At 45.0% G+C, this 18951-nt stretch overlaps 1 protein-coding gene across 2 annotated transcripts in view; it reads right to left on the bottom strand.

The window, feature by feature from the left end:
• The window catches only part of SLC35F3 (solute carrier family 35 member F3), a 287899-nt gene that overhangs the window by 14297 nt on the left and 254651 nt on the right, over positions 1 to 18951 (bottom strand). For both annotated transcript variants that reach the window (XM_060033780.1, XM_060033781.1), the window contains one exon: positions 323 to 542. In XM_060033780.1, the coding sequence (XP_059889763.1) occupies positions 323 to 542 (220 nt within the window). The remainder of the gene's footprint in view (positions 1 to 322; positions 543 to 18951) is intronic.

Here is an 18951-nt window from a genome sequence, read left to right on the forward strand (position 1 = left end):
CAGGCCGCAGGACCCCTGAGAGGCGGGGTGAGCACATCACTCCTCCCGGGGGGGGTCCCCGAGCAGCACACACTTTAGAGAATGCTTGTTGAAATGCTTGAAATGAAAGGTGCTTTAATGAACGCTTGTCTAGAATGGTTCGCAAGCAAGAAGGTTGGCAAGGCACCCCGAGAGCCGGGCTCCTTTTCCGCTGCAAATGAGAAGGAAAGTGGTTACAGCAGCTTATGCTTAACGGCCCAGCACAGGGGGCTAAGCAAGCCGATGGGCAGGTTTTGGCTGGCATGACTGAGTGAGGGAGGAAGACAGAGAATAAGGAACTTACCCTCACTCCCATGAACCTGTCCCTGAGAACGATCCACGAGAGCAAAAACACAAAGGCTTTGTTGCAGCAGAACAATACGGACACGTCCGTAGTGTTTATTTTCTTTATTGCATGTAAGTACAGGTAGTTTGTGAGTGTCCAAAGAACACCAAAGGGTGCTGCCTTGGTAAAAAACACCTTCAAAGTCAAGCCATTGTCTCCAAAAAATCGACAGCATTCCCTAAAACAAGGAAAGAGAGTCAGTGTTATTATATTCTTGGGTTGAGACAGACCATTTTTCCCCCTCTACCCAGTTTATTTATTTATTTTCTTTTAGCAGATGCAGGACGGGGTGGGGTCCTTTTGTTTATTATTATGTTTTAGCAACATCTTTCTATCAAAGCCCTTCAATCTATGCTTTAGTCCATTGAAGAAAGCGTCGCACAAGGATCTGCTGTCATGGATTATTCCTTCTGTCCATGTTGGGTTTGGAACGGATGGTGCTGGCAGAAGGTAATGTTGGGACCATCGGATCTGAAGAAGCCCCAATTCCACGGTGACTGCCTAAAGGATTCTGCCACTTGGTTAGTAAGAGAAGGACGTCTCTAGACCTTTTCTTCTCAGGGGGCTGGATAGTGAAGAGAATTCACTGAAACATATTTTTAACAAATTTGCCCCCAAGTGAAATGGTGATCAGGCAGTGGCAGTCATTCCCTGGGCACATCTAATATATTTTGGCTATGATATCAATGGTGTTAACTGTCTATACATTTTCTCCACGAGGCCCTTTCTAGAGTTTGTCATTTCACCAAGTGCGAGGGCCTGTCCCCGCGCCATCTGAGAGGTGAGCACAGGAGGAACGAGCAGGTCCAACAGCTCAGCATCTTAAGAGAGGAAGAGGTGAGGAAATGCCTGTAGAAGAAAGTTTTCCAATGCCATCATTCCAGATTCTAGGGGAAGGATCACTGATATCTGAAAAGCTGCTTAAGAAAAAGAAAGCCGGGCTTCCCTGGTGGTGCAGTGGTTAAGAATCCGCCTGCCGATGCAGGGGACACGGGTTCGAGCCCTGGTCCGGGAAGATCCCACATGCTGCGGAGCAACTAAGCCCGTGCGCACAACTACTGAGCCTGTGCTCTAGAGCTCGCGAGCCACAACTACTGAGCCCGCGTGCCACAACTACTGAAGCCTGCACGCCTAGAGCCTGTGCTCCGCAACAAGAGAAGCCACCACAGTGAGAAGCCCACGCACCACAACGAAGGGTAGCTCCCGCTCGCCGCAACTAGAGAAAGCCCGCACACAGCAACGAAGACCCAACGCAGCCAAAAATAAAATAAGTAATATAAATAAATTTAAAAACGAAAAGAAAAAGAAAGCCAACCTTGCCCAGGCAGAAGAAGATGGGAAGAGGAGGCTGTGGGCAGAGGGTGTGGAGAGAGGGCTGAGGGGGCTGGCTCTATAGACAGCTGTCCACTGCCCTGGGTGGGAGTGGAGAGCATCGTTCTGCCGGGCCCCACGAGCCCGGCCAAGGACAGGGATGAGTGAGGACATGCTGCCCCACAGCCATCACTGTCCAGGCTCACGACAGGGCCCAGGGTGGCCCACGTACCAGCGAGTGAGCAGTCAGGGAGAGAAAAGATGGAACGAGAATGAGCCATATGCGCTAAGGTGGGGAAGAGCTGCAGCCCATGCCACTCGGCATGAAAATGCAGCAGTCACGGAGGAAAACGGAAAACAAGAGTCAAAGGGGATGTGATGTGATTTTAAATTTAATCTTGTTTGTTCTTTTCATCAATCTCAGATGCAATCTGCCTTTGTTCATTGCTCCACTATGGGATATCAATAGAAGAAACAGAAAACTCATCACCGTTGGCTGAACCCTGAGTCTTACGTTGCTTCTAAACCAGCAGCAGGTAAATATAAAACATTCAAATCACTAAATTTACCATGAAACCAATTCAACTGAATTGATTCCCTTTTGGCTGTCTATGAATGGAACTTTCATCTAACTGACGTGTTGATATTTCTGTTTGCCGTGTAATTTTCTTTTTTTTTTTTTGCGGTGCGCGGGCCTCTCACTGTTGTGGCCTCTCCCGTTGCGGAGCACAGGCTCAGGATGCGCAGGCTTAGCGGCCATGGCTCACGGGCCCAGCAGCTCCGCGGCATGTGGGAGCCTCCCGGACCGGGGCACGAACCCGCGTCCCCTGCATCGGCAGGCGGACTCCCAACCACTGCGCCACCAGGGAAGCCCTGCCATGTAATTTTCATACAATAGTTCAGCTGCATTTTCCATGGGTCTTTCTGCAGCCCCTATTTACAGGGCAGTCTTCTTGCCCCCAGGGACAGTGACCAGGGGCAGCTTCCTTCATGTTTGTGATTATGGCGGCTATAAAGTGATGAGAATGATCAACAGGAAATCCAAGTATTCTTTCTTGTCATTAATGTCAACCTATTTTAACCAAACTTAGAGGTTGTTACCCTACTTAAGGGAACATAACACAAGGAGGATTTCCAAGTTTCTCCTGACTATGATAAAAAATGATTCATGTTGTTGCAGGGGCCATACAAAGTCAACTGGGACACCTTACGTCCTCTCTGAGAATCTACGTTTGATTCATCCAACGTGTGATGGTTGTAGAAGTGATGGGTGGGGTACAGACATGGCTGGGTAGTGAATGGCCCAAGCTGTTGACCAGAAGTGGGGAGGAGAGTGGGGACCCATCCTGGAGATGGAAAAGGCAAGATTTCTGGGCCCCGCAGAGCTCTGTTGGCCCTTTGAGGACTCACGGTCAGGGGATTACAGGCCAGGTGGGCAGATCTTGGTTCTAATGAGACCAAGATGATTGATCCCTGAGCCAGTGAGCCTAGTGCTGTTTTAAGACCAAACACTGTGCACTAATCCATGTCAGCTGGCTTGGGTATATGGCCCACATATACCCTTGATGGCAAGGGGACCCAAGTGTATCAAGAATAGAGGACAATAGATACTCTCTTGCCTGATTTCCACTTGGCTGACGCGACAGTCTAATGCCCTTCATTCCTGGCACAATAAAGGCCTGAGGCTGGCAGGTTACTGCCCAGCATGCCCAAGCCCTGCGGTTCCTACTGACTGAATCATGTGTTGGCCAAGATTTCAATGTCTTTGTTTCCAGTCCTGCTTGTGTCAACTGTTCTTGGTTGTTTCAAGCGTGTAATTCAATTAAATATTTCCTAAACCAATGAAGTATGACTGAGAAAAGAAAGTTGTGCTTCTCCTATGAAATCTAAATTGAGAGCTTCAAGGAAGACTTAAAAAGCAAGTCGCTAAAATATTGCTACCGAATTGTGTGAATGAAACAATGTGAAAGATAGGGAAAACCGTAAAAATCTCACTCATATTATTTAACAAAAACCTATGTTCTCAGTGCTCTTTAAAGAACTCTGACTGGGACAGGCTGGCTTGATGGGATTAGGATGGCTTGCCATTTAATTCAAATCAACAAGCACCTGTTTATCACTTGTTATAGTCACAATTCCAGACACTGTAGCTGATACAAAACAAGTGAATAGTCCCTCCTCTCGAAAAAATTATGGTAAAATTGGGAAGATAAGACTGATTCTTCAATAGGAAGTAATGCAAGTTTAAATAAAATCACCTATTAGGTGGTGTGGAATATAATAATGCTATAGAATTCCCATCAAGTGGAGAGAGTTGGACTGATTGGAAAAGGTCTCATAAAAGATAAGATTTTGAGTTAAACCTTTAAGGATAGCTAGGATTTATACAGTCGGGGTTGGGAAAGATATAATATCCTTAGAGAGAGAAGAAATTGCACCCATGACACAAGAACAAATGGCTATAAAAATGGAAATAATCTTGCAAATTAAATACAGAATAGGCAAATTTTAAAAATTAATAGAAGAGTTAGAATATACAGTCAAGATAAACTTGAGGAGGGGGAGAGAGTGAAAGTGAGAGCGAGACAGATAGAAAGAAAAGCTAATATGAGAAGGTCAAGCCAGAAGGTCCAATATTGAACTTAAAAAGAAACACCAGAAAGAGAAAATGAAAAAATGAAATGGAGGAAATTACAAAATAAATAATTCAAGAAAGTTTTTTAGAACTATAGGACATGGGTCTTCATAATGAAAGGACTCACCAAGTACCAAGCAAAATGGAGAGCCACGACAAGACATATACTTGTAGCAAAAAGGGATAAAGATAAGACTTAAGGCTCCCAAGAGAAATAAAACAAAATAGGGAGAATTGGGAGTGACTGAGAGTGAGTGGGTGTGGAACAGGAGTTACCATTTTTTAATGATAATTCTTTTATTATTCATTTGCTTTTCCAACGTATGTGCAAGTATTAAAATGCTAAAAATAAAAATTATTTAAAAACACGAGAGGTCAAGTTGCTGTGACTGAAGCTGCAAAGTGAGTACCCTGAGATAGCTTTGAGGGGTGCAGTTTGAAAGCCACAGATACAGAGAAACCCTACTAGTTACAGATAAGGATGCTGTAGCTCAGACAGATTAAATGACGCGCTCACGTTCAAGTTCAATCAGACAGTGGCGGAGCCAGACCTGCAGCCTGTGCTCACTCCTCAGTGAACACTCCCAATGGATCCTTGCTGAACCCAGAGTCTTACGTTGCTTCTAAACCAGCAGCAGGTAAATATAAAACATTCAAATCACTAAATTTACCATGAAACCAATTCAACTGAATTGATTCCCTTTTGGCTGTCTATGAATGGAACTTTCATCTAACTGACGTGTTGATATTTCTGTTTGCCGTGTAATTTTCTTTTTCTTTTTCTTCTTTTTTTTTTTTTTTGCTATGATATCAATGGTGTTAGCAACATCTTTCTCTCTCTTCTGGATCCTTTCCATCACCATTTCAACATGTCTAAGCCTCGCCAACCTTAAAAGACGCCCCCAGAGCAAGAGCAAGCACCTTCAGCCCCTTTTCCTCTCTCTTCCCCTCTTTCAGAGGCAAGATTTTAGAACCGTCAGCTGCATTCATGTCCCCGTGACCACCTCTCTCACTCTTCAGCTCTCTCTGATCCAGTGTCTGTCCCCACCACTCACCCAAACTCCTAGACTGATTACCAATGACCTCCCAGTTGCTGAATCCCATGGGTGCTTCCCGGTCTTACTTTTGGGAGCCTTTGACATTGTTGACTGTTCGTCCTTTAACCAACCTTCTTGGCTTACAACTCAGCACACTCCCCTGGGTTTCCTCCTACCTGTCCACACCCTCCCAAGACTTCCTTGGTATTTTCCTAGGGTTCTCTTCTAGGTCCCCCTCTTTTGACCCTACAAACAGTCACTGAGCAGTCTAATCTACTGTCAGAGTTTCAAAGCCCAGCCAGTGACTCTGTAGTCAGGATGCTTCTCCTGTCTGGTACCATCTGCATCCTGGACATTCCCAGACACCAAAAATTCAGCCTCCCCAAGTGAACTCCCCAAATTCCCCTCAATCCTCAATCACCGTAAGGTACCACGATTCATATTTCTTCTACTGGCTAGATACTCTGGAATCATTCTTAACGTCTCCTTTTTCCTCTTCACATCTCATTCATCAACAAGGCTTACAGGTTACTTCTCCTAAGTATCTCATTGCCATGACCACCACCTGGCCCATGCCTCTGTCTCCTCTCACTTGGACTACGGTCACTGGAATCTGAGCTTCTCTCCACGGTTGCCTCTCCTCCAATTCAATCCATTCCATACTCCACGCTGCAGTCAGAGAGATCCTTCTCTTCCCTCACTTTCCCTTAGGATGAGGGTCAAGCTCCCCACAGACTCACCAGGTCCTTTCCGACCTGGCCTCTGCCCATCCTGTAGCCTTTATCCATCACTTCTCCACCCCTACTCTGAAGTTAAGCCACCTGGAACTCATTTCAGTCACTTGGATTCAGTGTTCCTTCTTTCTCCGCTCTGGGTCTCATCGGATCCCCTATTCCCCTGAGACACTCTTCCTCCTTCTTTAGTTGGTTTCTTTCCGTCCGTTGGGTATCAGCTCATATACTCCCTTCAGTGAAGTGCCCTGATATGTGCTCCCCAAACGCCCTGGACGCCCCATCATACGTATAGGACCCTTTATTGTAACTGCTAATTTAATCATCTGACTTCACTAGAACGTAAGCTCCGGGTGGTCAGTATATTTCTGCTTCATCTTATATCCCCCGAGCTTGGCTCGTGATGTGTGTTAATAAATAATTTATTTTTACAGAATGAATGTGCTAATTGCTTTACGGGGGACCACTGGTTTTCAAACAGTGATGCACAGACCATCAGTCTTGGAAATCTCAGGGAACTTTTAAAACTACGAATTGCTTCGATTCAGCTCAGACATATTCAATCATACTTTCCTGTGAGGGGCCTAGGATTCTGTAGAGAATGGTTTGTATGAGTTTGTATGAGGGTGTCATTCCTGACAGCATTCCATAATTCAACATTTACACATCTTGACTTGTTTTCCCACAGTAGCACCACGTTTCTATTTGCCAGCTCATGTGAACACTGCCACCTAGCATTTCTAGTTCCCTTGGCCTCTCCGAGTTGACACTGTGATTCTTGTTTAACTTTTAAAATCTCGAGGGAGTCACATTATTTGAAATTTTATGCATAAATGAAACATTAGTCATACCTGTATTTTGTGACTGCAAATTTGCATTAAAATGCGACTGCACTGTATTTTAAACAATTTCCAAATGATTCTCAAGTGCAGCTAAGTTTGGATCCAAAAGTTCACGCTGTCTCTCTCTCTCTCTGTTTGCTTTATTTCTTTAAAAAAATTTAAAATGTCATAGTAAAATCCACATAACATAAAAGTTACCATCTTAACCATTTTTAAGTATACAGTTCAGTGGTGTTAAAAACATTCGCAATGCTGTGTAACCAATCTCTAGAATTCTTTTCATCTTGCAAAACTGAAACTTAGTACTTACTCTAAATTAAACAACAATTCCCCACTCTTCCCTCCCTACAGCTGCTCGCAACTGCCACTCTACTTTGTCTCTATGCATCTGTCTACTGCAGGCACCTCATATAAGGGGGATCATACAGTATTTGTCCCTTTGTGACTAGCTTACGTCACTAAGCATAATGCCCTCAAGGTTCACCCATATTGTGTCATGTGTCAGAATTTCCTTCCATTTAAGGCTGAATAATATCCCGTTGTACATATCACATTTTGTGTACCCGCTCATCCACTGATGGACATGTGGGTTGCTTCTACCCCTTGGCTATTGTGAATAATGCCGCTATGGACATGGATATACAAATACCTCTCTGAGACCCTGATTTCAATTCTTTTGTACATATACCCGGAAGTGGAATTACGGGATCATATGATAATTCTATGCTTAATTTTTTGAGGAATCATCACACTGTTTTGCATAGTGGTCGTACCATTTTACATTCCACCAAAAGTGCACAAGGGTTCCCATTTTTTTACATCCTCATCAACACTTATTATTTTCTGGGTTTTTTTAATTTAAATTTAAATTTTAGCCATTGTAATGGATGTGAGGTGATATCTCATTGTGGTTTTGATTTGCATTTCTGTCGTGATTAGTGATGTTGAGCATCTTTTCATGAGCTTGTTGGACATTTATATATCATCTTTGAAGAATGTCTATTCGAGTCCTTTACTTATTTTTCCAGTGTTTCTTTTTATTGCTGTTGTTGAGTTATAGGAGTTCTTCATATATTCTGGATATTAACCTCTTATCAGATATATGATTTGCAAATATTTTTCCCATTCCACAGGTTGCCTTTTCACTCTGTTGATTGTGTCCTTTGATGCACAAGAGTTTTACATTTTGATGTAATCCAATTTATCTATTTTTACTTTTGTTGCCTGTGTTTTTGGTGTCTTATCCAAGAGATCATTTCCAAATACGATGCCATAAAGCCCCTATGCTTTCTCCTAAGAGTTTTATAGTGTTATCTCTTACATTTAGATATTTGATTCATCTTGAGTTAATTTTTGCGTATGTTGTAAAGTTAGGATCCAACTTCCTTCTTTTGCATGTGGATATCCAGTTTTCCTAGCGCTATTTGTAGAAAGGCTGTCCCTTCCCCCACTGAATGGTCTTGGCACCCTTGTCAACATCATTTGACCACACATGTGAGGGTTTATTTCTGGGTTCTCGATTCTGTTCCATTGGTCTATATGTCTTCATGCCAGTTTCACCCTTCACGCCAGTTTTCATTACTGTAACTTTATAATAAGTTTTGTAATCAGGAAGTGTGAGACCTCTAATTTTGTTCTCTTTTGTTCAAGATCATTTTGGCTATTTGATATCCCTTGAGATTCTATATGAATTTTAGGATGGAATTTCCTATTTCTGAAAAGAAATGCTGTTGGGATTTTGATAGGGATTGCATTAAATTTGTAGATAGCTTTGGGTATTATTGCTATCTTATCAACATTAAGTCTTCCCCTCCACGAACACTGGATGTCTTTCTATTTGTCTGCGTCTTTAATTTCTTTCAGGAATGTTTTGTAGTTTTCCATATACAAGTCTTTCACCTCCTCAGTTAAGTTTACTCCTAAGTATTTGATTCTTTTTGATCATATTGTAAATGGAATTATTTTACTTTTTTAAAAATCGGAGTATAACACGTGTGTCTTTATGTGCACAAAGATTAAAATGTACAGTTTAATTTCTGTAAAGTAAAATCATACATGTAACACCATCTCTACCAAGATACAGAATATATACCAACACTCCAGAAGCTTCCTCTGTGCCGTCTCCTAGTCATTATTTATCCCCTTAAATATAATCAGTATGGAGAGCTCTGTCTCCATGGTTTATTTTTTCCTTTATAAAGATGGAACTGTACATCACGTACTCTTTTGTGTCTGGTTTCTTTTACTCAATGACTCAGGGTCATTGGAATAATTCAATCAGCCAGTGTTTTGGACCCCCACCAACCCTGTCCACAGCTTGTACTGAAATAAGCTTGCAATAATGTTAGTATGTATTGATGGTGACAGAATATGTTATCCTATTTCAGGGACACACACACACACACAGAGTCGAAGATCAAAACTACATAGATTTAGGTAGATAGATTGAAAAAGACTGAATTATGTATGAAATAAAAAATAGAATTAAATGAATTATGAATTACTGAATGACTAATTTGGGCTTCCCTTTGGCTGCAAATACAAACTACTATTGAAAATAAAAATCATGACTGGAAATATTAGCATTGCAAAAATTAGAACCGTAATCACAGTGATACCCTTTGATCTCCTTCCTTTCATAGGTCTTAAGGCCTACAGTCGGTTAAGACAAAATGTCATTTAATGGGACTTCCCTGGCAGTCCAGTGGTTAAGACTCCGCGCTTCCACTGTAGTGGGGGCAGGTTTGATCCCGGTCAGGGAACTAAGATCCTGCAAGCCGCCCGGCCAAAGAGAAAAAAAAGAAAAAACATGAAATGTCATTTAAGTACATTTGGATACGCAAAAGAAAGTTAAATGTGTGGGTTCTGGCTCAGAAGACGTTAAAAGGAATAAGAAAATGGGAGAAGTAAAAGAATGTAATGGAAGAAATGAAAATAGTTTCTGAAAAAGCAAAATAGTAAATCAACAGGGCAGTAATTGGGGGTTTGGGGAAAGGCAGAGGCACAGAGATACACGATAAATTCCCGAAGTATTGCTCGGTAACAGACTGAGATGATGCTTCCCGTCTTTCCCCCAGAGATGTGTTTACACAGGTGTGATCACTGTGTCACGTTAGCCCAGATCGTGCTTTTTAACTGATGACATCTCCTAAGAATGTTCCCTTGATGTGACACGGTTTTCTACTTACTGGATTATTTTTTGTTTCATCTGTGTAGCTCTGGGGCAGTGAGATTCCACAGGGATACCTGCATGGACATTCTGTGATAGTCTGCACAGAACTGGGGCTGGTGGATTACATTGTGAGAGTCTCAGCTATTCCCCTATTACTGGACACTATATTACACCCATTTTTTCCTATGATAATGAAAAGGTGACAAATATCTTCATTCTTATAGTTTTCTGTACATTTTAGGAAATTTTCCTGAGGAATAACTGCATTCATAATAGAATGTTAGGGGGTTTAATGATGACCCAAGTGTTACTTTAAAATTCACTACCGACTCCCATTAGGGCATATCTGATACCTAACTGTATTATAAAGAAAACAGGTGTCTTGGAGAGAACTAGCTTCCAGCCCCTGGGGGGGTATTTGGATGCTCGCTTAGCATCCAAGGGGCAGTTCTTTAGACGTCAGCACACACTGAAGGACTTTATTGGAAGGTAGATGGCGGAATGGCCTAGAAGCACAGCGTATTTATACAGCCCTGTGCCACTTGGCATCTTCATTCAGAGTACCAATGAGCAGGCTGTAAGGCGGTCGTAAAAGATATCACTCCAGCATTGCAGGGGGTTGGACTCCATCGTCCTGAATGCTTTTCATCTTTGAGATTCTGCGATTAGAAAATGAAACCTTTTTAAAGGGCAAAAGTCAGAGTGGCATCCAGTTACACTGGGGTAAATGTTTATATCGCCCCCCTTTTGGCGTTTGCATTAATTTAGAGCTTTAGGTTGACAGAAGAAGCAGAGAGCAGTTAACCAGAGTTATGAATCAGGCTTTAGTTTATTTTGAACATTTTAAGACATTGCTGGGCGAGTTTTAAGTAAAATGGGTTTTCCCAAGTAAGCCACTCTTGTCATAAGTAGGTGAAAATGTGTTTGTATTTCCCATGAATATGTTTTTTTTTTTTTTCAGTACGCGGGCCTGTCACTGTTGTGGCCTCTCCCGTTACGGAGCACAGGCTCCGGACGCGCAGGCTCAGTGGCCATGGCTCACGGGCCCAGCCGCTCCGCGGCATGTGGGATCTTCCCAGACCGGGGCACGAACCCGCGTCCCCTGCACTGGCAGGCGGACTCTCAACCACTGCGCCACCAGGGAAGCCCCCATGAATATGTTATAATGTTACACATCTTCCCTCCCCCCAGCAGACCCAGGCTTAGCCAAGTATCCTTGTATCTTAAAATCAAGTTGTAAAGACTTGCTTAAACAATCTAAAAGATTAAGTTTTACAGCACAGCAAAAATACTGAATCATTTTATTAGCTTGGTTCCCTGCACTGTAGGTTTTCTGAGCAACTAGCCGAGTGCTCTGTTAGCTGTGAGTCCAAAAATTGTGTCTGTCTGAAACTGCATGCATCTCTACCTATCTATCCACCATCTATCTTGTTATTGGTCTGTTCCTAAAACAGATACCTGAGACATTTAGAGGCAGAAAAAGATAGGTCTTCCATGATGTTAGTGGTGATGACCTTTTTGGAAAGGGATCTGAGAGAAGTGAAGGGCATGCATAGCGTACAAAGAATTCTGTTCCCTGAGATGTTCCCCCAGGAATGGTCGAGCCTTAACCGTGTCTCAGAGAAGCACAGATTGCATACGTGTCCCACTAACTGGGAATTTCACAGCCTGCTCCACAGGAATCTGTTTGCTCTTTGGGGCTCAGCTGGTTTTGCACGCGTAATCAAACAGCAGAAATGTCTGAAAAGTGCAGAGAGAGCGTCCTGTCCATAGGGCTGCTGGCTAACCTGCCGGTCACTGTAAGTACTTCTGTGCTCCATCCAAAGGTGAAGATCGAAGCAGCAGACAGGGAAGAACAGCTTCCATGTATATGTGGAGGCTCAAGCGCCAGCTGAAGTCCTCTGGCCACGTAAGAAGGGTGGGTCCCCAGAACTGCTGTGCATTTCGTCCCAATCTGAAACAGCCGCTTGATATCAGAAACCATTCTTCCTGTTCTAGGGAGTTCCTTCAAATATCTGCCGCTCAGAATAAAGCCGCTCTGGGAACCCTGGCTTGTGGTCCGCTCAACCCAATGAGATTGGACACGAGGTTTCCTGTAGCAGAAGACATCACAGGACCATCTGCTGCAAGATGGGATTCCTCTCCTGTGCAGGTAGGAGACAAGCTGCAGATGGGCTCTAATGAGAGCTGTTAGCCCTGAGATGGGACTGGTGCTTCAGGAAGAGTCCGTCTACTGCGTTAAGGAAGCACATTCCGCTACAGAGCAGAGGGACAGAGCACCCGGCGCTGGATCCGTGGGTCCCAGAAAATTACATCTGCTGAGCTGTTGCATCGACTTTGCTGCCTTTCAGCAAGGATTCGTTTTGAGTTTCACTAAGCTGTCAAGATTTGAACCAGGAATACATTTTTACAACACAGGACCCAACAGCATTTTTATCACAGTGGAAAAGTCATGTCTGATCTGTGGACCCTTCCTTGGCCATCTAAAGAAAGCTAGAGCTCAGCCTTCGTAAGGATAGGGTGATATGGGATCTGACGGTGCCCACCAGAGTCCTGGAACTGGAACCCACAGCTACAGCGCGTGCCTGTATTCACCTGCTGGCTGGACTGCCTTTCTCCAGTGGGTGGTTATTTGTTTGGGGCTTTGGAGTGGGAGAAAGGGGCCTATTTAGCTCACTGCGAGGAAGAACTTTCTAATAATTGTTCAACAAGAGAAGAGCCTCGTTCAACCACCGAGCCTGTGTGCTCACTTTCGTCCTCCCACACCACCTTTCAGGGACCTGGGATTCTATCCATGCAGCAAGATGACCAGCAGAAATTCCAAAACTCTGGTCGAATTTCCTGAAGACCTTGGGTAAACAGCCCTCCCTCTCTGTCCCAGCCCGTCTCCCATTTTTGCAATGCAAAGTCCAAGGCTTGAGACTGAGGCCTGGACCAATGACCGGGATGCTCTCTGCTTCTGTCACAATGAAAGGCAGTGGCATTTGGTCAGTGGCCAGAAAGGCATCTTCAAAGCCCAAGCTCTGAAGGGAGTAATGCAATGTACAGTGAGCTGTTTCATACAGCTGTTTCATAGATCCACCCACAGACAGGCAACAATGGTATAATGGGATAGTTAAATTCTGCTATGCGGATTCCAAAAGACTTTTAGCTTGACTTTATAGTCCCTTCGTCACTCATGTTGTATCTTCTGCTGTCCTGGGCCTTTCTCAGAGGAGAATGAACAATACTTGTCCTGATGGCCTGTCCTCTTAAGCTGCCCACAGGATATCAGAGCCGCTGTCACAAGAGCCAGCCAGGACTGCAGAGCACGGAGGTGGGGTCCTGCCTCATTAGGGATCCGGGCAGTTCTCTGTACTGGGCTGAACTTGGTTCTCATGGGCTTCAGAACTTTGAAGACACCCCTCCACTGCTATCCCCTGCACAGAGCTCCCGGGCATCTCCTCCACCAGGGCTTCCTCTTCGACCTCCCTTCTCCTCCCAGCACCCTGCAAATCTGCCCCTGCAATACTCTGTGTCAGCTCCCTCACACCTCCCCAGAGTTTCATAATTACTGTTTGCATCCATGTCTCTTCCAGTTGACTACCAGTCTCTTCCTGGATGAAGGGGTCTTAGTCACCTTTGTACCTGCCAGGACCTGGGAGAGCACCTGACTGTCCTCGGTGAATAACTGACCGCCACTCGGCTCTTGCTATCTAGGCAGATTTGGCCGCATCAGCATGTTTATACTGCAGAAAGTTTAGCAAGTGGATATCGTAAAACCGGACTACCCATGCTGGCAGGGATGTGGGAGACCCGACTTCCCTGTTTGCACATAGGGAAGCCCAGGCACAGAGGTGAAGAGCTCTGTCCAGGGTTGCAGAGCTAGTTAGTGGCAGGGCTGAGTGTAGAACTAGGGGCTCCCAATTCACTTCTCCACTGTCTGGATTTATTTTGGTGAAACCTTACTGGTGTCTGATGTGCCAGGTAAAGTGGAATATCTTTATCACGGAGAGAGTAGGTGCTCTCCCACTTGACCGGCCGGGACAGAATGAGGAAACCAAGCACAGCTTGTTGCAATGGTTCCCTTGTCCCTTCATGCTCAGTGATTGTGCAAAGGGCCTGTGTGGAGTGCTGACCATGAAGAATCTGCTTCCCTGGATTTTGCAGAAATGGTCATGTGGATTTAGGGTATATTCCCTGCAACTAATTATACAGATGTGTGGGCAATGCTCTTTGCTATTTTCAGGAGCTGTGCCCAAACTATTTAAAACCATGGGCATACTTTGTCTTCAGAAAGAAAAATTCAGGGAAGTTATCCTAAAGGCTCTACCTCTGGCTTATCAATGGATTTTTGCCTTTAAAAAACAGCTTCCTTCAAACTGAAGAGATGTAAAGATTTGTGTAACTCAGTGTCAGATGAACAGTCTGTGTTCTCCTGACCTTGAACCTGGAGTAAAACAAAGATGCCACAAACTCAACGGGGGATAAAAAATCAGGGTTGTTAAATCAGGAGAACAATTTTACAAAAGTTAAAATGAAATTTTGTTGTGTTTTAAGGACAGAAGTGTTTATGGACGAGGCCAATTCCATAACGTGCCATTTTGGAACTGATTTATATCAGCTGTAAAGCTTTTCAAGGCTGGAGACTGGTGTGTGGCTATGTGTCCGCTGATTTTTTTTTTATAAATTTATTTGTTTTTATTTATTTATTTTTGGCTGTGTTGGGTCTTTGTTGCTAGGCGTGGGCTTTTCTCTAGTTGCAGAGAGCAGGGGCTCCTCTTCATTGCAGTGCGCGGGCTTCTCACTGCGGTGGCTTCTCTTGTTGCAGATCATGGGCTCTAGGCGCACGGGCTTCAGTAGTTGTGGCACACGGGCTCAGTAGTTGTGGCTCACGGGCTCTAGAGGGCAGGCTCAGTAGTTGTGGCGCACGGGATTAGTTGCTCCGCGGCATGTGGGATCTTCCCGGACCAGGGCTCAAACCCGTGTCCCCTGCACTGGCAGGCGGGTTCCCAACCCCAGCGCCCCCAGGGAAGCCCTGCCCGCTGATGTCTGAAGGCAGTTTCCCTGTGTGTCCTTCACACACAGCCAGGACCGCCTTAATCTGAACTACCAGCAGTGAGTTCTTCAGAGCTGCGTGGACTCCATGGCACATACCAACAGCTCCTTTTAAAAATAAATTAGATTGGACCCTAGGAACTGTCTAGATACAGACTGCTTGGCCCTGACTACTGACTGCAGACAACATTGTACACCCTTGAAAAAGATTCTGGTGATTTCCCGAGATTCAAGGACTAAAAAATGGCTGAGAGAGAGAGCTGCCCTTGCTTTGGGGTGTTCCCTAGCTCAGAGAAAACTGCAGGGCACACCTGAGTTCCTGCTGTCGCTTCCTCCCATCCTAGACTCTGGCCTGCACCCCAGGAGCTGTCGTTCTCAGGGGTCCTGTTTACTCCCTGAGGCCCCTGATGGGCCTTCCTATTTCCCATCTCACCACAATTCCCCTTTATGGTTCCTTTCTGTTTGCTCAGCACCTACAAACACCTAGTACAGCCAGCTCTGGCGGTGAGAGAGGCTGTCTGTGTTTTCTAGGAAAGTGGAGGTTTCCAGAGTAAAGTGACCCCCATCTGCCTGGGGGCAGTAGAAGTGTCTGGAGGCAAGACGTTGCCCGAGTGCCCTTTCTGGGAATCTGAAAATGAGCTGTAGGAGTCTTAAATCTAAAAATCAACTAGCTGTATGTCCCCAGGCCTCAGTTTTTTCATCTGTGAAATGCAGGACCCGTTCGAGATCCATTTATAGTCAATAATCTATGAATACGTGATTCATATTCTAGTAGTTTAAAATTCGAAGTAATACCCTGGAGCAGAGGCCCGGCCCAGTTATATATGTATAACTGAATCACTTTACTGTACAGCACAAATGAACGCAACATTGTAAATCAACTAGACTTCAATTAAAAAAAAAAACAAAAAACACCAGCCCAGTGGGGCCTGAGTCCCACACTGCAAACTTGCAGGGCCCTTTCCCATCTAAGGCAGGGCATTTGGGAGTGTCGGGGTTCTAAGTCTAGCCTCCCAGAAGGCTCCACCAAGCGTCACAATTGTTTTCATCATTTCTTGGTAACATTTCAGAAAGGAGATGATTTAGGGAGTCAGAATCTTCCCTGAGCATGTTCTCTATGAAAGCCCTGAATGGAGACCCCGCTGGCCCGCAGAGGGCCACAGCTCAGAAGCCACATGGCTTCCCGGCTGTCCTCAGTAGACCTGGAAGGGAACAACTGCCTCAACCATTGCTCTGCCGGTCATGGTTCTAAATGTTCCAAGTGGTCAAAACTCAGCACAAAAGGCAGTAGACAGGCATCAGAACAACACTTACAGGGATGGATACATCAAGCTCTCACAAATCTCTGCCCACTTCATCCCGAGACAACTCAAGATTGGTGAGCTACGGTTTCCCTGAAGCCAGGACAGCTGGGTGCCACCCTCTGCCACTCTCCACCTCACGTTCCCCTGTCACTCTCATCCCATCTCAGAGCCCAGGGCTCTTTTTCTGTCCTCCACGCATCAAGGACCTCCACCAGCTCGTGGATGATTTTTGCCTTTTGCCTTTACATGTATTTGGAAAGTACCAGGTCCAGCTATAGTTGTTTTTGCTTTCCGAACGCAAGAACACCCTGACTGTGATGAACACAGATTGTGGTGGTTTCTCTAATCGCAAAAATCCCTCTAAGTGGCCAGCTCTGCGCTAACTCTCGTTTTTTTGGGGAAATCGCAACTCCTCCTGGCACACCCCGACTCCCCGCCAGCTCCAGCCAAGGTCCTCATGGTGTGGTCCAGGGACCAGCCCCGTCAGCACTGCCTGGGAGCTTGTCAGGAACACAGACTCTCCGACTTCACCCCAGACCTTCTTCTCGACGTCAGAATCTGCATTTGAACAAGCTCTCCGGGCGATCTGTGTGCACACGAGCATTTGACAGGCGCTCCGCCAGCCATCGGGATTGAACGGCAGGTGCTGCCTAGTGCCCTCTGGCCACAGTGTGCGTGTGTGTGGTGGACAGGATCGGGCAAGTGACCCAAGCTGGGCTCCAGGCCGTCACCCACAACAGCTACAGCAATCAGCCCTTGGCTTTTTCAAACCCCTGGTGGAGAAGGGTCTATTCTTCCTAAGTGCAACATCTGAAGTTGAAGACCATATCTTGATGTTTCTCCCATCAACTCGGTCTGCGTATTGACTGGAAGTTCTGGTGACAAAGGCCCCCCAGAATCCCAGGAAGGGTGGTCCTCTCCCATGCAAGCTTAATACATCATCACTGGGTACCCGTTAATTAGCCTTTCAAGGTCCTAGGCACCACGTCTCACTTAAAGAATTGTGCTCATCATACATACGCTTTCTCTTTCTCCATTCTCCCTCTGAGTTCTCCCACTGTGATGCTCATAATTCTCCGGTCAAACAACTGGGGCAGCCAGAGGCTTCTGATGACCTCCGTAGGGAACAATCGCATTTGAAACGAGTAGCACCACAGTTAAGGTCATCCCTTAGCCTTTGGTTCCTACTGCCTCGACCAGGGGGCAGCATGGGTCAGTGTATAAGACAATAACTTCTGAAACCCGAGAGACAAAGATTAAACATTGCTTCACTACTTGAAGTGGTGGGGTTGTAAACAACTTGTGGAATCTCTGGGATCCTTAATTTCTTCATCAGGAAAATGGACATTTTAATAGCAGCCTTGGAGGACCAAGGTTAAATGAGATAAAATGAGTTTAGCAATCACCGAAGTGGCTGCCATTGTAGAAACACCTTATATATTATCCTCACCACCGTTCCCATTCCTTCGTTTTAAAAGGACAGACTTCAATTTAAGGAAAATACTTGGAGGTTTGAGTCTAATCTTTCATGGTGCCAACAGAACAGACTAAAAATGTCCTTAGCATTTTGTACCAAATCACAGTAGACACAGGGATTAGTCTGACTGCATTTCTGAAACTTTTATTAATAGTTGCTACACTGCAAGAGTAATGAGGGTTTTTTTAAAAAAATAAATGTATTTATTTTATTTTTGGCTGTGTTGTGTCTTGTTTGCTGCAAGTGGGCTTTCTCTAGTTGCAGAGAGCAGACTTCTCACTGTGGTGGCTTCTCTTGTTGCAGAGCACAGGCCCTAGGCGTGCGGGCTTCAGTAGTTGTGGAGCGCAGTCTCTAGAGCGCGGGCTCAGTAGTTGTGGCGCACGGGCTTAGTTGCTCCGCGGCACATGGGATCTTCCCGGACCAGGGCTCGAACCCATGTCCCCTGCATCGGCAGGCAGATTCTTAACCACTGCGCCACCAGGGAAACCCGAGGGTTTTTTTTTTTTTGAAAAGTACTAAATGTATAATGATTTATATTTTGAGCATTTAATTAAAGTTCTACCAAATTCTAGATGGTTTTCAACCATCTCAGCTTCCTAAGGCTGTGGGTTTTACTGCCGTTCTTGTTTTTCACAGGTGCAGTGCTCTGGCTTGGGGGACGGGGAGTCTACAATGTGGTACAGACCCTGCCCTTGAACATCTGGGTAACACAAAGGCTTGCCCTATACCAACCTCAACACGGAGACAACCGTCTTTCAACCCAAAGTCAATGCAAATGAAGCAAAGGGAATTTAAGCTTAGAGCCAAAGTAAATGATCCCATTCAGATACTGAAGTCTCACGTCCTTGGGCAAAAGTTTTTACTACACTGCGGCGGCCCTTCATTGATGCTGACAACGCAGACAGGCAACAGGAAATGTGTTTAAAGGCACAGGCTCTAGAGCCAGTTCCACAGCCTCTCTGTGCTTCAGTTTCATCATCTGTAAAATGCGGATAATAACAATATCCACTTCATACAGCTGTTAAATGAATTGCTTTGTAG

Source organism: Delphinus delphis, chromosome 16 (assembly GCF_949987515.2).
Source record: "Delphinus delphis chromosome 16, mDelDel1.2, whole genome shotgun sequence".
NCBI classification, from domain to species: Eukaryota; Metazoa; Chordata; class Mammalia; order Artiodactyla; family Delphinidae; genus Delphinus; species Delphinus delphis.